At 41.7% G+C, this 16,578-nt stretch overlaps 1 protein-coding gene across 5 annotated transcripts in view; it reads right to left on the bottom strand.

Annotated features, from left to right (window-relative positions):
• The window catches only part of AP2A2 (adaptor related protein complex 2 subunit alpha 2), a 98,779-nt gene that overhangs the window by 27,692 nt on the left and 54,509 nt on the right, over positions 1–16,578 (bottom strand). For 2 of the 5 annotated variants that reach the window (XM_084632246.1, XM_084632248.1), the window contains exons 5-13: positions 14,758–14,887; positions 14,250–14,351; positions 11,976–12,084; positions 11,600–11,750; positions 9,071–9,239; positions 7,791–7,928; positions 5,805–5,987; positions 2,313–2,410; positions 1,883–2,114 (exon numbers count right to left, since the gene is read on the bottom strand). In XM_084632246.1, coding sequence (XP_084488372.1) covers positions 1,883–2,114; positions 2,313–2,410; positions 5,805–5,987; positions 7,791–7,928; positions 9,071–9,239; positions 11,600–11,750; positions 11,976–12,084; positions 14,250–14,351; positions 14,758–14,887 — 1,312 coding nt within the window. Of the gene's footprint in view, positions 1–1,882; positions 2,115–2,312; positions 2,411–5,804; positions 5,988–7,790; positions 7,929–9,070; positions 9,240–11,599; positions 12,085–14,249; positions 14,352–14,757; positions 14,888–16,578 lie in introns of all 5 variants that reach the window. The other 3 variants (XM_084632247.1, XM_084632249.1, XM_084632245.1) reach the window with 2 other exon arrangements.

Raw genomic sequence — 16,578 nt, 5'->3', positions numbered from 1 at the left:
CCATGCTAACATTCAGATTCTTAACTTTTTTGGTGTAGCAAGGGAGTATAATGGGGTGGGAATGGGGTTGGAGCTGTGAGGTGGAAAGTGCAAGGGGTGTTGAAGCAACACAGGGGCTCTACCCTTTTAACAACCTTCACCCATTAGGGCTGTGCTCTGACTTAACTATTGAGGGGCTAGCACACACCAAGACAAAAAACCCTTAGGTTACATCTACACTCAAATGCTCCAGTGGCACAACTGGAGCACTGTAGTGCTCCAGTGTAGACACTTAACTACAGCAACGTGAGGGGTTCAGCAACCACCACTCTCATCGCCCCCTCTCTGAAGACTGAGTGGTTTCTCACCCCATACCCGCGAAGAATACATTCCATGCCCCCAGTTTCAGAACCTCTTCTGCAGCTAATCCACCTCCCCAAGAAGCAGTAGCTAGGTAGACGGAAGAATTCTTCCATTGACCTAGCACTGTCTACCCCAGGGGTTAGGCTGGCTTAATTACATCTCTCAGGATGTGGGTTTTTCACACCCCTGAGAGAGGTAGCTACGCTGTTATAACTTTTCAGTGTGATCACCCCTTAATGTAAGGGATTATCCAGACACTGATTTTTAAACACAGTGCAATGTCTAGGGCTTTGATGAAGAATTGAGTTTCTGAAAATATTTTTACTATGATCCTTCAGTGAAATTCCACACCTCTAACTGTTGCTCTTTAAGAGCTCAAAAATGTTGACAGAGCAGAAACAAATTCCTTTTTTTTTTTTCTGCTTCTTCTTCTTCTTCTATCTGTCTAAAATCTTTGATGCAACATTAAGGTTGCCTGGCGCTGCCTCAAGCCATTCTAGGACATCAAGTTCAGCTGCACTAAAACCTCTAAAAATTAAGAAACACACAGAGTTAAGGTATACACCACTCCTGCAAACCAACATTAACTCTGAGTAATGTCTCAATATGCCATAACACATACCACCACTATACCCTTAGAGATGTTACCCAACAGTCTGGGAACAGATCATAATCACTCTAAGACAAAGTTTAAACCTTCTCTTTGTTGAGGCAAAACTCTGGTTTAGATCAATCATAGCAAAAGAGCTACCTACACCTGGTCTGCACTCATACACAGAGGTCACCACCCACAAATCAGCCCAGAATTGCTAACTGTTACCACTTCCTCACCTTTGTCATGAGGATTACATCACAGACTTTGTCTTCACTTACATCTCACTTAGTCCTGGAGACTTTATGTCACCAGACTGCTGACAATCCCCATGACAAGACTTCTGTGCATCATTAGTGACACAACCTAAAGAGCTCAAATCTGAGAAGAGTCATATTTAACTCAAGGTACACATGAAGCTCTCTTCATCTTACCGTGGCAGCTCTGTCAACCTGCTCCAACTAATCCCTCCCACCATTCAAAACAGCTACACCGAACAACGAACACTTCTGGAGTACATGCAGATAAATGCTGCAATTTGTATCAGTGGAACGTAACAACAACACACTTTCCCATAGCCCCTTCAAGTCTACCTACTATAGCGCCACTCTTAGTGAGCCATTCCAACGACTACTGCCAGATCCCAGGAGCAGGGTTAAAGCTGGGTTGTCGGGGTGGCATGCATCTTAACTCTATTCTATTTCAGAAATTTATATTTGCATTATACCATATCTGTTCATTTTTTGATTTTCAGAAGTTTGGAATGTAGCAGAACTCGATTGTCTGGAATGGCATAAGACAGTACTGGGCAACCCTAACTTCATTTTAACGAAGTTCTGGGCAGTCCATTTACTGAACAACATCCACTACAACATTTAAGTGGAATCCTGCCCAGACAGAAGTCACTCACTTGCAAAGACTTTTCCATGTTTAACTCTATGTACCTACCAAGATATCAGTACTAGCAATGGTACTGAGCCTCAGGTATTCAACGGCTCTCTGCTGTAGCTCAACATCAGCATTCTTCAGCTGACTGTCACTGCGCAGTACGTCTTGAATGGTAGTTTTGATTTCCGGAAATAGGTTCACAAACTTGATGTAGGTAGACAGAAGCAGTGCACGGGTGGGGACACTACACAGATGAAACTTGGAGTGCAGCAAGTTGAATTGAATCAGAGGACTTAAGGGAAAAAAAATATAGTTCCATTTTCCTGATATCATAATACATATGCATTATTTAATAACAGTTCAACATTCAGCTGTATGTGACCATAATATTTGAGAGAGAGGAGAACTCATTGTAAAGAGATGCACTGAGATTCCATGATAAACAATTATAGTATTTTAAGTGGTCTGTTTTAGAACAAAGTGTTCTCACCTGGATCTTGGGTCACCAGCGATTAGATTTCCAAATTCTCCCAGGATGTAACCACCTACTTTTACCAGATTTTCATGGCATGCTGGTGCCTGAAGGGCCTGTAAAAGACCATTCAGTCAAAACCACTGGACAAAGAAAAAATCAATCAAGAATCAATGATACAACAAAAGAAAGACTATTATTCTACTCTAGACAATATCACTATAGTGATGCTACATTACTCTACAAATTTTAGGAAAACGGTCCTCAAGCATGAACCACAAAGCATTTGCACAGGTTTGCAAAGAGCTGCCAGGTCACATTATCTCCTATGAGTACAAAGTGGAATATGCATATGTAAGCAGTACACACACAAGAAATAGAAGCAATGGGGCAAGGGAAAGTTATTGACTGGTAATTCTGTTAGTTTCCTGTTAGTGGTTCTGTTGTGTGGTGTGTGGTTGCTGGTGAGTATTTGCTTCAGGTTGGGGGGCTGTCTGTAAGCAAGGACTGGCCTATCTCCCAAGATCTGTGAGAGTGATGGGTCATCCTTCAGGATAGCTTGTAGATACTTGGCGATGCGGTGGAGAGGTTTTAATTGGGGGCTGAAGGTGATGGCTAGTGGCGTTCTGTTATTTTCTTTGTTGGGCCTGTCCTGTAGTAGGTAACTTCTGGGTACTCTTCTGGCTCTGTCAATCTGTTTCTTCACTTCAGCAAGTGGGTACTGTAGTTGTAAGAACGCTTGACAGAGATCTTGTACGTTTGTCTCTGTCTGAGGGGTTGGAGCAAATGCGATTGTATCATAGAGCTTGGCTGTGGACAATGGATCGTGTGGTGTGGTCTGGATGAAAGCTGGAGGCATGTAGGTAGGAATAGCGGTCAGTAGGTTTCCAATGCGACCATCGCTTATTAGCACTGTAGTGTCCAGGAAGTGGATCTCTTGTGTGGACTGGTCCATGCTGAGGTTGATGGTGAGATGGAAATACTGAAGCAAATACTCACCAGCAACCACACTAACCCAGGAGCCTATCTTTGCAACAAAGCCCGTTGCCAACTGTGTCCACATATCTATTCAGGGGACACCATCATAGGGCCTAATCACATCAGCCACACTATCAGAGACTCGTTCACCTGCACATCTACCAATGTGATCTATGCCATCATGTGCCAGCAATGCCCCTCTGCCATGTACATAGGTCAAACTGGACAGTCTCTACGTAAAAGAATAAATGGACACAAATCAGACGTCAAGAATTATAACATTCAAAAACCAGTTGGAGAACACTTCAATCTCTTTGGGCAGTCGATTACAGACCTAAAAGTTGCAATTCTTCAACAAAAAAACTTCAAACACAGACTCCAACGAGAGACTGCTGAATTGGAATGAATTTGCAAACTGGATACAATTAACTTAGGCTTGAATAGAGACTGGGAGGGGATGGGTCATTACACAAAGTATCCCCCTCCCCCCGCTGTTTCTCAGACATTCTTGTCAACTGCTGGAAATGGGCCACCTTGATTATCACTACAAAAGGTTTCTCTCCCCTCCCTTCCCCCTCAGCTCTCCTGCTGGTAATAGCTCACCTTAAGTGATCACTCTCATTACAGTGTGTATGGTAACACCCACTGTTTCATGTTCTCTATGTATATAAATCTCCCCACTGTATTTTCCACTGAATGCATCCGATGAAGTAAGCTGTAGCTCAGGAAAGCTTACGCTCAAATAAATTTTAGTCTGAGGTGCCACAAGTACTCCTTTATCCTACAGTAGTGAATTATAGGATAGTGTTCTATGGTGCCACCTACTGGGAAGGAAGGAGCTAAAAAAATTGTGAAAGTTCTCATCTGTGAAGTAGTGAAGGCTTCCCTAGTTAAATGGCCTCTAAAACTCAGGATGAGGCATACCAGCCTAAGTGCAACCTCAGACCCACCTAAAAATATTAATCTGTAACCTTTCCCTTCTTACAGCCTTAAAACAGTTGTTCAGCTTCTTCTGAACTTGAGAACATGCTCAATATCCAAACAAGACCAGCACTGTGTCATAGGGATAAGGGTGAATATACTACTTCGTAAAGGGGGAAATCCAGTATTCCTCTTTGGAATGAATCCCCAAGGATCCTGAAAATCCACCTTTCTAAAACGAAAGGTGGGCAAGAAGAAATGGGAAAGTTCAACCACCTCATTTGGACAAGGTCACAGCAATAAGGCAGAACTCAAACAAGACACCCATCAGAACCTGCAGGAGGATGGTCAGATCCCATTAAGGTATCACTGAATGCATTACAGGTCTTTGAGATTGTTCTTGAAATTGTCTATGAAGTCCCAGCATACTGGAGTTAGCCAGACAAGGCAGCAGCATCCCTGGTATCACAGCAAGTGATAAAGATCTTCCAGATCTGAGACTAAGCATGAGACAAGCCCAACCCAAAAGGTGGTTGCAGAACACAAGTCCCAGAAAGAACAAGTCTGGAATCTCAGGCAATGTCCAATGGGAGCGGGGGGTAACCACTAAGCTCATCAGATTTAAAATCCAATAGGAACTGAGTCGCTACAGAGCCAGTGAAATCATAACTGCTATTTCAGCATCTCATCTCAACACCCACCAGGAGGTGAGAGTCACAGTATCTGATACAACAGTCAGCAAGGAGCGGTGGTGGCTCAGTCCCCATGCTGGAAGCTGCTTCAGACTTCATTTCTGTCCTTGTTTATTTTTTCCCTAATTTCATGGAGCCCTGACAGGGCAGCATGAAGAGAAGGAGACGCAGGAGGAAGACAGCAGGAAAGAATGCGAAGACTCTATGCTTCTAAGCTGAGGAGGAAAAGCAAGCTGCGAGACATCTGTCTGCGGCATATGCAATCTGGGGTGCAAGTTCATGACTGTCTCCTCGCTTCCAAGCAGGCAGCACCCTAATGCTGTGTCCTATCATAGAAAGGAATAGGTGAGGTACAACAATGAACACAACATTTCTGAAAAGCAAAAAAGCAATTCAAGGTTACAATTCTGTATGTGTGATCTGACTGTATGTAAAAAAGGGATAAGAAGTCAATACCATCTAATATAATGGAGGAAATCCACTGCTTGAATTAAACTTGCTAAAGTCTCACTTTTACTAGATATTACCTTTATAAAATACCTTCAGAAGTACTATGTACTTTGATTAAAGAGCATGGACTATCAATATCACCAGAAAGGTGTTTGAAAATAGAAGCTTTCGAAGTAACAAATCCTCCAGGTCTTGTGGCATTACCTATGAAAACCAAATCAGAAAAAGGTTTCCTACTGACTTTGGTCTCTGGCAAGACCATTCACTGATTCAAGACACAAAGCTTCAGCAGTGCGTGACTGAAGTCATTCTTCTTTTTCAAGCACTGCCATTTAATTGCCATCAACATATCATGGGAATGGTTAATGAGAACAGAGTTTTTAATTAGATAATATTGTGTGTAGTTTGCACTTCCATACAGAAGCAGGGGGTCTTTCCATCTTGGAAGTGTAAAAACTGTCATTCTTACCTCGAAGACAGTCTTTGCTGCATATCCTTGCACATCATCCCTGTTAATCACAATCTGAATAACTCTGTACCACACCTCTTCACTGACGTAGTCTCCGGCAATACGAATCAAATTCAAGATTGTATCCACATACCAGGTATAATCCACTGCATACTTCTCAGCTAGAATTGCAACCTTCAGCACCTGAGCAAAACAAGAAACTGAAGTAAACCTAAAGAAATCTACAGTGAATGGGTATCCTTAGCAAAAAGGCATGATCCAAGCCAAGAAGTTACTGTGAAGCGCTGTTCACTGAAATAAGCGTTGAGTCGAGGAGGAATGTAGCAAACAGCATATCTAATGACAGGGTTCCAGAAATCCTTGCTCAAATAAAATCCTTATTGATGTTAGTGTCAGTTTTGCCTGAATATACGCTTGGGCAATTAGCAAAGGCAGGCCAAACAACGTAGAAAAATATAGTTAATAAGATTTGAACCATTTAAGACCTATGTATCTGAAAATCAGAGGGCATTTGTTATACACACAGCACCTGGATGAGGTATCTGTAACAGCATTTCTTGAGAGAAGAGTAAACAAGTTAAAGCAGACTATGGTATCCTTGAGCTGTATAATTAATAAATTAATCCAAGCTGCTGTCAGAATAGGACAGAACGAGTGAGATCTTTGATCAATTTAAACCAGCCAATTAAAGATTCTTGATCAGATAACGCAATTTTTTGCAGTTGTACAGAGGAAAAAATATTCCCAGATTACCAGCATATAAAACACACTCATACCCTGGGTAAAGCCTTAAAGCAGGGGTGGGCACACTTTTTGGCCCGAGGGCCACATTGGGGTTGCAAAACTGTATGGAGGACAGGGTAAGGAAGGCTGACCCCTCCCACTTCCCGCTCCCTGATTGCCCCCCTCAGAACCCCCGACCCATCCAACCCCCACTGCTCCCTGTCCCCTGACCGCCCCCTCCAGGGACCCCCCGGCCCCTGACAGGCCCCTCCGGGACTCCCACCCCCTATCCAACCCCCCTACTCCCTGACTGCCCTGACCCCTACCCACACCCTGACAGGCCCCCCGGGATTCCCACACTTATCCAACTCCCCCTGTTCCCCATCCCCTGACTGCCCCCCAGGACCCCCTGCCCTTTATCCAACCCCAGCTCCCTTACCATGCTGCTCAGAGCAGCATGTCTGGCAGCCGCGCCACCCTGCAGAAGCGTGCAGCCCCGCTGCCCAGCGGCATGACTGCAGGGGAGGGGCTGAGGTCTAGCCTCCCTGGCCAGGAGCTCAGGGGCCGGGCAGGACAGTCCCGCGGGCCAAATGTGGCCAGTAGTTTGCCCACCTCTGCCTTAAAGGGTTATACTTGTGAGTTGGTTCTGGAGGCCACTACTTAATACTACATCAAGTACCCAAGAATAGATATTTCAATTACTAATCTTCACTCAAATCTTCCCAGCATGTTTAGGGTGCTAAGAAAATATACCTGAGCACTTCCTATCCACTTTAACTCTCACCTCATATAAAGTATTGATTTCCAGGAAGTACTCTGGATTGAAAGACAGTTCTATGTTTTGGAACAATTAGAGTATTACATACAGACATACTATACAAATTAGCACTTTGTTTAAAAACTTAGTGTAATTAAATCAAACTAGAGTTCTGCTGTATATCATACAATTTAACACTAATCTAACAAATACAAAATCTTGAGGCCAGTGAAGGAAATTTGACAGTACAGAACGCAGTTCTACAACATCCAGAATTTGAGAACAAAGTTTCATTTTTAATATCACACTCCTCCCAAGGACAAAACACACAATTCTAATGATAAAAAGCTGAATTATTAGACTACAACCACCTTTCAGATCTCATTTTTAGTTTTTGCTACCTTGAAAATATCTTTAATAGAGAGCAATTACACAACATCCAACAGCATACTGCGTTTTCCAACACAGGCTAATTGAGATTGGCAAAGGGGACATAAATAACTCACAATTTCTTCTCTAATGGAATAATCAGCAGTCTCCAAGTAATTTAGCATTTCGGCCACAATCTGCTGGGCATTGCTTCGGTCACACATAGCATACAGGAGGTCTACTGCTCTTTGTCTTACACTCACATCCCTTTCGGTCTGTAAGAGAAGCCATAATGTTCACTCAAAGTAGAAGTTCTATGGAAAATCATGTGACAGGCAAGAGAATCCAAAATTATTTCAGCTCCCATTTGCAATTTATGTAATTTACTGAAGAGATGCAGCTTCCATATTGAACACTGAATTACTGTTAAGGATTGATTGTAACAATTGCCACAGTTATCTGTGTTATTCCTACACAGAAATACTATGCAAGTTCATTCTGCAACCAAGAACCTAGGAATGCACTGTATTTCCAGTAATACAAGCTGCTTGCTTCATTCCTACCTCCATCAAGCATCAAGGGAAGGGATTAGCGGAGGTCTATTTATCTATTTTGGGCAAGAGTGATTGTGTAAAAGTTATATCATAGTTAGTGCACTTTGTTTTTCTACTGTATATTTTAAAACATGTAGAAGTGCCTGGAGGACGGGAAAGGCACTTAGTATAAAATGACATATCAAACCCTACCAAGTAATGCAGAGATAGTACTGATTCATTTAATCCTTATGGCCTATTACCTTTTTGTATAGAACTAAGCATTTGCCACCTTATGGGACATGAATGAGCATTACTAAGATTGTCAAGCTGTCAGAACAATGGGAAATTAACTAGCTAACTGGAGGTTTTAAATCAGACTTATTCAGCATTAATGGAAGTTGCAGTTAAATGCATTAAGGGCACTTGTTGTGACAAACTGAGGCATGTAGCCCACCTTATGAATCTAGAAGAAAATAATATACTTCAGAGGTGCTACTGGACAGAACTCTGAAGAAATCAAGATATCTGATAAAAACCAATTCTGTACTGTGTTTTCAATCTGTTGCCCGTGTGTTGAATTCATTAGCAGGTTTCTACTCAGTGGATGTCTGAATTGCAATTGAGCCTAGAGTAGTGGGGTTTGAGGCACAAACATCCGTCCACCGATAAAAACCTGCAAGAATGTACGTTACAGACTACTGCTTCCTTCCTTTTCAAGTCTTGTCTCCTGACATTTGAATGTTATTGTAGTGTGGCTAAAGTAAGAAAACTAATGACATGACTACTCTGAGAAGTAAGAGCACTGATGAGCTTAGCACAAGGGCAAGAGATTCAAAACTGATGCAGAACATATACCAGAATTCTTAAACCTTGATATTTACCTTCAATGCATTGATAACTGTTTCTATATGAGTTTTCACGGCTTCGTGGGAAAATTCAGAGCTGGCAAGCGTGCACATGCTTTCCAGTGCTAGATAACGCAGATTAGTTTCCCGGTGCTGCAAGAACTGACCTAGTTGGTTACAGGCACGGACTAGCAGGTTTGGCTCACTGCACAGAACAGGAGAGAAAGTGAAAGAGGGTAAAAAGCAACAAATTAGAAAAATATTATAAGAATGCTAGGTAATTACTCCACAAGAGGAGTGTGCATCAGAATTGGAATGATAAAGGGATAAGAATCCAACAAACTACTCAAGTGTCCCTATGGAGATAGTAAGTGCACACCTATGAACTGCAGAAGGTAATTAAGTTTTCAGATATTGTAAACATTCATAGCCTCTCTCTAGATTATAGAAGTGGGTTAAGACTACAAACAGGGCCCAGATCCACCAACTCAGGGGCTATTTCTGAAACACCAAAACAATCAATTCTCCGGTGCACCATTCCATACCCCCCAAGTATTGTTCCAATCGAAATATATCCAGCTGCCCCCAACTAAGGCATGTAATTCCCGGCATTATGCAGATGAATGCAGGACTCACACAGATACACCACTCCTCCCATTCATTACCAGATGACTAAAAACTGTTTTCCTCCTTCATGGAGGCATCCTGTGCAGTTTCCACATTAAAAAAATATCAAACCTGTATTTTATTGTGATGGTGAGTAAATATGGATCCCAGGAGGCTACACAGGGCTGCTCAGACTACCATAAAAGCATAATCCTGATAGATATATCTTGGTATTGAAGCAGAAACCAATGTAGTTTTATTGTCAAATAAAGAAGTTTATCCAAGATACAGCCCAGCCCAGATTGTCTGAAGCCTTGTTGGCCCCCAAGCAGTTATTCAGTTTTTAAATTAAGTACAATTTAAGTATCTGAAATTTACTGAAGAAATTTAGTATAGCATAAACGAGGGGTGGGCAAACTTTTTGGCCCAAGGGCCACATCTGGGTTGTATGGAGGGCTGGGTAGGGAAGGCTGTGCCTCCCCAAACAGCCTGACCCCTGCCTCCTATCCTCCCCCTCCCACTTTCCACCCCGACTGCCCCCTCAGAACCCCGAACCAATCCAACCCTACTACTCCCTGACTGCTCCAACCCCTATCCACACCCCCGCCCCCTGACAGCGCCCCAGGACTCCCATCCCCTATCCAACCGCCCTCTTCTCCTCATCCCCTGACCACCCCTTCCTGGGACCCCCTGCCCCTAACTGCCCCCCAGGATCCCACCCCCTTATCCAACGCCCCTGCTCCCTGTCCTCTGACTGCCCTCCCGACCCCTATCCACACCCCTGTCCCCTGACAGGCCCCCCGGGACTCCCACCCCCAACCCTCCCTGTTCCCCATTCCCTGACTGCCCCCCCAGAACCTCCGCCCCATCCAAACGCCCCACACTCCCCAACTGCCCCCCAGGAGCCCCAGCTCCCTTACCAGAAGCTCGCAGCCGCGCTCCCAACGCTGCCCAGTAGGAGCGGCAGGCCAGAGCGCTGCCTGTGCGGCGGCATCACTGCGGGGAGGGGGGACAACCTACCACAAACCTGCTTCCCACTTAAACAGTTCTCCACCCCTACAATTAACATCCTTCCTCCCACCTCCCCCCCAACTTTCCAGTGAAAATGGTAAGGAGGATTAAGTTTTCAGTGAAACCTAAAGATCATGAGGTTTGGGACTAGCCTCCCCGGCCGGGAGCTCAGAGGCTGGGCAGGACGGTCCCGTGGGCCGGATGTGGCCCGCGGGCTGTAGTTTGCCCACATCTGGCATAAACAGTCAAGACTCCACATAGATATTCATGCAATTAAGTGTTAGAATGGATTTTCATCTATACTAGGACTCAGAAATAGTAGACCTGCTGTAGTTGCTTGGCATTTTAGCATTTTTGCCGCAGCAAAGACAGCTAAAAAAGGTGAATATAAGACTTTGCTTCCACTATGGATAACATGGACTCAGCTTGTACAAACTGAATAGTGTTTTTCAGCAGAGTTATGGTTATGCATTATTCAAAGGCGAACAAGAAGCAAAAGCTAAAATGATGGCCCATTTTGAAGCCAAAACCATTCTCAAACCCAGTGAGCATGCAATATCTGTGTGCAGGCAGCTTAAGCACAAGTCTATCATCAAACTGAGCAGACTGCAAAAATAATTTTATTTTTTATTTTTTCAAGTTTACAAGATAACCCTACGGGTACACATTTACATGAGGAGAAAGCTATACTCTTGCTCAATGAATAGGATTTTCTATATTTCACGTGTCCTTTGTGTATATTCTTTCAAGTGACCAGGGTTCAACTGTACTCTTTAAAATCTAAACGGAGACAGTTATCATAAAATAGCAGGTTACGGGTAGTAATTTTCAGGAGCTGGTAATAGAAAATGAAACTGCATTGTATTAGAAGGTAAATTAATGTGAAGGACAACGTCAAGTGTGGTAGCCTTAAGCGTTCCACAATAAGTAGTAGACTCACCGACTCACCTGTCATGGTGTATAATTAAGCTTATTGCCTCAAATAACACAGCATTCTTTGCATTTGAGTGTTGCACTTTCTTAGATTTTGGGGGCTCTTGAGCTTTGTTAAGGATAGTTTCCAGACATTCTGTGAGACGACCTCGCACCGCAGCATCTTCTGGAGGAAACAAGACAAACTGTTGGACAACTTCATTTTGCTCAACACTACTGATTAAATACCCATCCTTGCCGTAAGATGAAGTTATTCCCCAACTGAGAAGAAAATTGTTGGTGTCAGCACTAAGTTTACAGAAGAACTCCATGAACATAAGGGTGGAATTAGAAGACTCCCAACGTTGCATGGAACAGTGTTGGCAACTAACATGATTCTTTACCCCATTACCTGGAGGTGGATAGCACTGTAACAACCTCAAAAGCTTTACAGACAACCAAGGAGCAGGGACAAAATAATAGGTATAATCCTGCAGATCAGTTGATGCAGATGTCACAATCTGTAAAAACACAAAATCAGCATCTGAATGACAGAAGTTCATAAGATCTGATATTATGAAAATGTTCACTGTTCTTTTAAGTACCAATACAATGTGTAAATGAACTTACAGTTAGACATAACAAATTTTAATAATATATAAAGGCAAAGTATAAGTTTCATTTTTAGTAGGCTGAACAAATCACCTAAAGGATTAATGTGCAAGTAATTCAAAAATCAATATATCTAAATAAGACACTGAAAAATATCAGTTGTACCAATATCAGTAATCAATAACTCTGCCAATTTGAAAGGTCTTATATTTAGTTTTATAGGACTAAAGAAGCCTAATTTAATAAAGGCTGAGAAGTGTTTGTTTGAAAACAGATGAGTGAGGAAAAAAAAATCACGCACCCATGCACCAGCAGATGGTACAGATAGTGGCAAAGTGAACCCTTAATGAATTCATATGCTTCAGATTGATATTGCAAAAAGTCAGCAGCGCTTCTTTTTCAGGATTTATTAATTTCATTTTGAGAGAGTAATTTTTGACAATTGAGGTTTTTTTTAGTTATTCAAAATTCAGGTTTTTCAGGGCTCTCTTTACCTACACAGTAATCGTTGAAATGTTCCCTAGTCTACTTGAATGTAGTACTACTTAAAACAGAATTATGTTAAAATGTACTAGGTAACCTTTAGTGCACACCAGCAGGGTCTACACGGACTAATGAATGCACAACACGTTAGCCACTTTAGAAGTCCACATTACTGCTCTGTGTAGACAAAACCATAGATACAAATAATCGTTTCTTGTATTTTTCTGGTGATTATTGGATAAACACCAATTTCATTTTTTTGCATTAGTGGTGTTTTATCAGTGTTCAGCAATTAAAACCTAAAATCAGAAGCCCTAAATATCAGATACAGAAGTGCCTTGTGGAGTTCACGACCTCTCATCCATTTTCCCAAGAAAGTTTATACTATAGAATCTTTTCTACTGTTGTTCAAAAAATTTTGAACCTATGTAGAACAAGATTTCTCTCGGTTCATTCGCCATCCGACAGCAAGGCTGGGAGACAGAGGGAATTCAGATCTGGTGCAAAATTGACCTTTTATTTGGTAACATGAGATCTGGAATCAGAGGCAATGATCTTAGGTGGCAGATTGTGTATCTCAGTGAACCAAAATTGTATCTCCTACCTGGTACCATTAATATAATCTTTGCACAGTACTGCCTGATCTTGTGTAAGACCCTCAGGAATAAACACAGAATAGGTGGGTTTGTATATATTGGGTCCTTGAGCACCAAGTTAGAAAAGCAACCAAAAGAGAGCCTGGGATGATAAATCTTTCTAGAACAGAAGACCTGACACTTGTGTACTGTGGTATATCACAAACAGGTCCACGCAATGGTAGCTGTAATCCAAAACACCAAACAATCAATTATCTGGTGCAACATTCCATTTTCAAGTGAGTCTGATCTCCCACTTGTGATTGGAGGTGAACTAGCCACTTAGCTCGTCCCCTAGGCTGTCCTGAAGACCATGTAAGCATACTTGAAGTGTTTCTTTCTAGAGGTTTGGGTTTATATGTTGGAGACAGGTATTAACATTTGAGAAGAGAACACACCGGAAAAATCAGCAAATAAGTTACCCAGAAATATTGGGAAGTCCACTGAAAGACTAGCACAAATGGAGATCTGAAATCTGCCACTTATGCGAGACAGAATTCCTGGCAATTCTTTTAGAGGAGTGGGTACTTAACCAGCTCAAAAGTCTGATGTGTCTCCACATACTGTAATAGAATCGTTTCCTTATGTGAAGTTGGCTGGACATGAAGGGGAAATAATTTGTAGTAAATAGTAAAATAAAATATGTCACTGCTTACAGTTAAAGATGAAGAAATCCACTGGTGCATAATTTAAGGACATAGGCGACAAGAGGAAATGTTTATGGATGTTCACTTCATCAGCAACAGACCAATAAAATATTAACGTAAGAAGGGCTATACAAGCACTTTGCAAACATTACTATTCAACAGAGACTGAAATCGCTTGCAGAAGCAATACAGCAAGTTTGTTTCAGAGTAAACTGTAACCCAAGTCTGTTAACTCAGTCCAAGTGAATCTGATCAAGAAAGTTAAACGGCCCTGGTTACATTTCTCTGCGGCTGTTTAATGAGACTTACTCTGCTTAGCCTAGAGACAGCCAAAGATACTGAAGTTTTAAACTCTTCTGGGTTCTTCTGTGCCAAAGTAGTGATAAGACTGGTAGCAGCAGTAACCACACCCTGGAAGAAAACAGAATTACTAATGTTTTTGTTCAAATATTTAACATGTGCAATTGTTTAAAAGCGTCGAATGAAAGATGGACATTTGTTATGTACCAGACACCCAAATCTATCCTTAAGTTTACACTAAGGAAGATTATACTATACTATTAAGCCTAAAAGCCAAAATTCAGTTTGCATTAATCCATAGTTGTAAGTGATACCTTAAAATAAGCTAACTGGCTTTTATCAATTTTTTTCCAAGTAGGAAAAGAAAAGGAAGTGAGACTTCTTGGATACTCCCTCTTATCCACCCTAACTCCACTACATGGCCCCAGAATTGGTAACCCTCCCTTTTGGCCAAAAGCTGAAATGATTACTATTTATGTTTGGCATCCCAGAAGAAATAATGCTATGATAAGCTTACCAAATGCTGGTCATTGAGAAGATGCACCACCCTGGATGTCCAATCTCCCATGGGAACAAAGTCAGGAGAAGTTCTATACAAACGCAGCAAGCACAAGGCAGCACTCTGCTTCACGCTATCCATGGTGTCTCTGCAAGATAACACCTCTTTTCAGCCCAAATTAAGAGTCTTGGTACAATGGACCAGTATCTGGTCATGCTTTTCACAGGCCGCTAAACACTATTATCCAGAAGTAAACAAGAATGGAAACCAGCACAAGGTTTTTGTTGGTTTTTTTATTAAAAGTATTAGATCCCCAAGTTAATTATTTAAATTACTTTCAACTACTTTAAATTTGTTATTAAGTACTTTGATAAGTGGTTTAAAAATTTGGCTAGTTACACGAGTGTAACTACCTAGTTTAACTTCTGTATCCTTTGCTAAACACTATTTGGCAACATAAAAGCAATAGTGAGACAACACTCCGTCGTCTTCTAAAGCAACAGTACATAGGAGATTTTTCTTCACTCTACAGCTGGAAGTACACTAGTGTTAGAGATGTGATAAGTCTAGGGTAAAGCAATACCAATGATATTCAGTCAGAATACATTTGAAATTAGAGAAGGGATGAGAGTGAAACCAGGATCTCAAGGTAGATGTTCGTAGTTGAAAAATGGTTTACAAATATTGTATGACCTTTATTTCCCAGAGAAGAGATACCGAAAGATTCTGTCTGGAAAGCACCATCAAACTTCATATACTTAATTTGCCTTGTCCGTTAAGAATAACTCACAAATCTTTAGGAAAAGTGATTCATGAACAAGCTAATACATTTAAATTTCTAGGGCATTACTTGATTTCTGTAGTGGTATCCTGCTTGATAACATATTATGGAACTAAAGGTATTCCTTTCAGCCACATGATGTAAGACAAAATTAAATGCAGCCCTTTATCTGATGGGGAGCTGGTAGCGAATCCTAAATTTAGATGATTTAATATGAAAATCTGAATAACTTTTGAAATTCAGCAAGGACAAAACCCTGAGGGTTTTGCTTGTCTCATGAAATTCTGTTCAGGCTTGGCTGAGCTCTGCAATGTTCAATCACCATTTATTTAGCTTCTGTTGCTTGTGTACATCAGAAAAGTCAAAGTAACTGACTATGATTTTTCTAACAAGCCAGCCCCATGCTGGTGTTGCCACAACAACAGTATCACCACAACACTGTTCTAGGAGCAACTGGAAAATGCCAGAGCATGTGTGGAAGTGACCAGGGAGAGGAAAAGGAAGAAGAGAGCCTTGCAGAGCCTGCTCCCTTCAGATCCAGTAAATGACTCAGTGTCCCATCCTCCTTTGGGTACCAACACATGAGGCAGAAGCTCAACGACCGCCTATGAAAGGATGGTGAATCCCCTGATGAAGATACATGATAGGGGATTGTTAGCTGCACACAATGAAAATAGGTAGAAATAAAAAATAATAATAATAAAAAAACCACTGAGGAAGTTGCATACAAAGAATCTTTGGAAGAATGGTTTTTAAGTGGCAAAGTCAAGCTCTTAAGTTAGAAAATGACAGATTTACAATTGCATGTGCACAATTAGGGTTGCATGTGCATTGTGATGCAATTTCTAGTTATATGATCATATGCAACTTTTTCCACAGGATCCTTGGCGTATTCAGTGCACAGAATGAACAAAGCCAGACTTAATCTTGCACAAGCAAGTACATCTGGCACTATCTGGAGGGCTTGACTTTACAACCCAATTGTCTTTTTAGTATGCAATACATTCAATTATTTTTCTATTACAATGATGAGAGGTGAATGAGGCAACCAAAACTCT

The sequence above is a fragment of the Lepidochelys olivacea genome (assembly GCF_965140295.1).
Source record: "Lepidochelys olivacea isolate rLepOli2 genome assembly, chromosome: 6".
NCBI classification, from domain to species: domain Eukaryota; kingdom Metazoa; phylum Chordata; order Testudines; family Cheloniidae; genus Lepidochelys; species Lepidochelys olivacea.
Note: the sequence above shows the minus strand (reverse complement) of the source record. Positions and strands in the feature narration are given on the sequence as shown.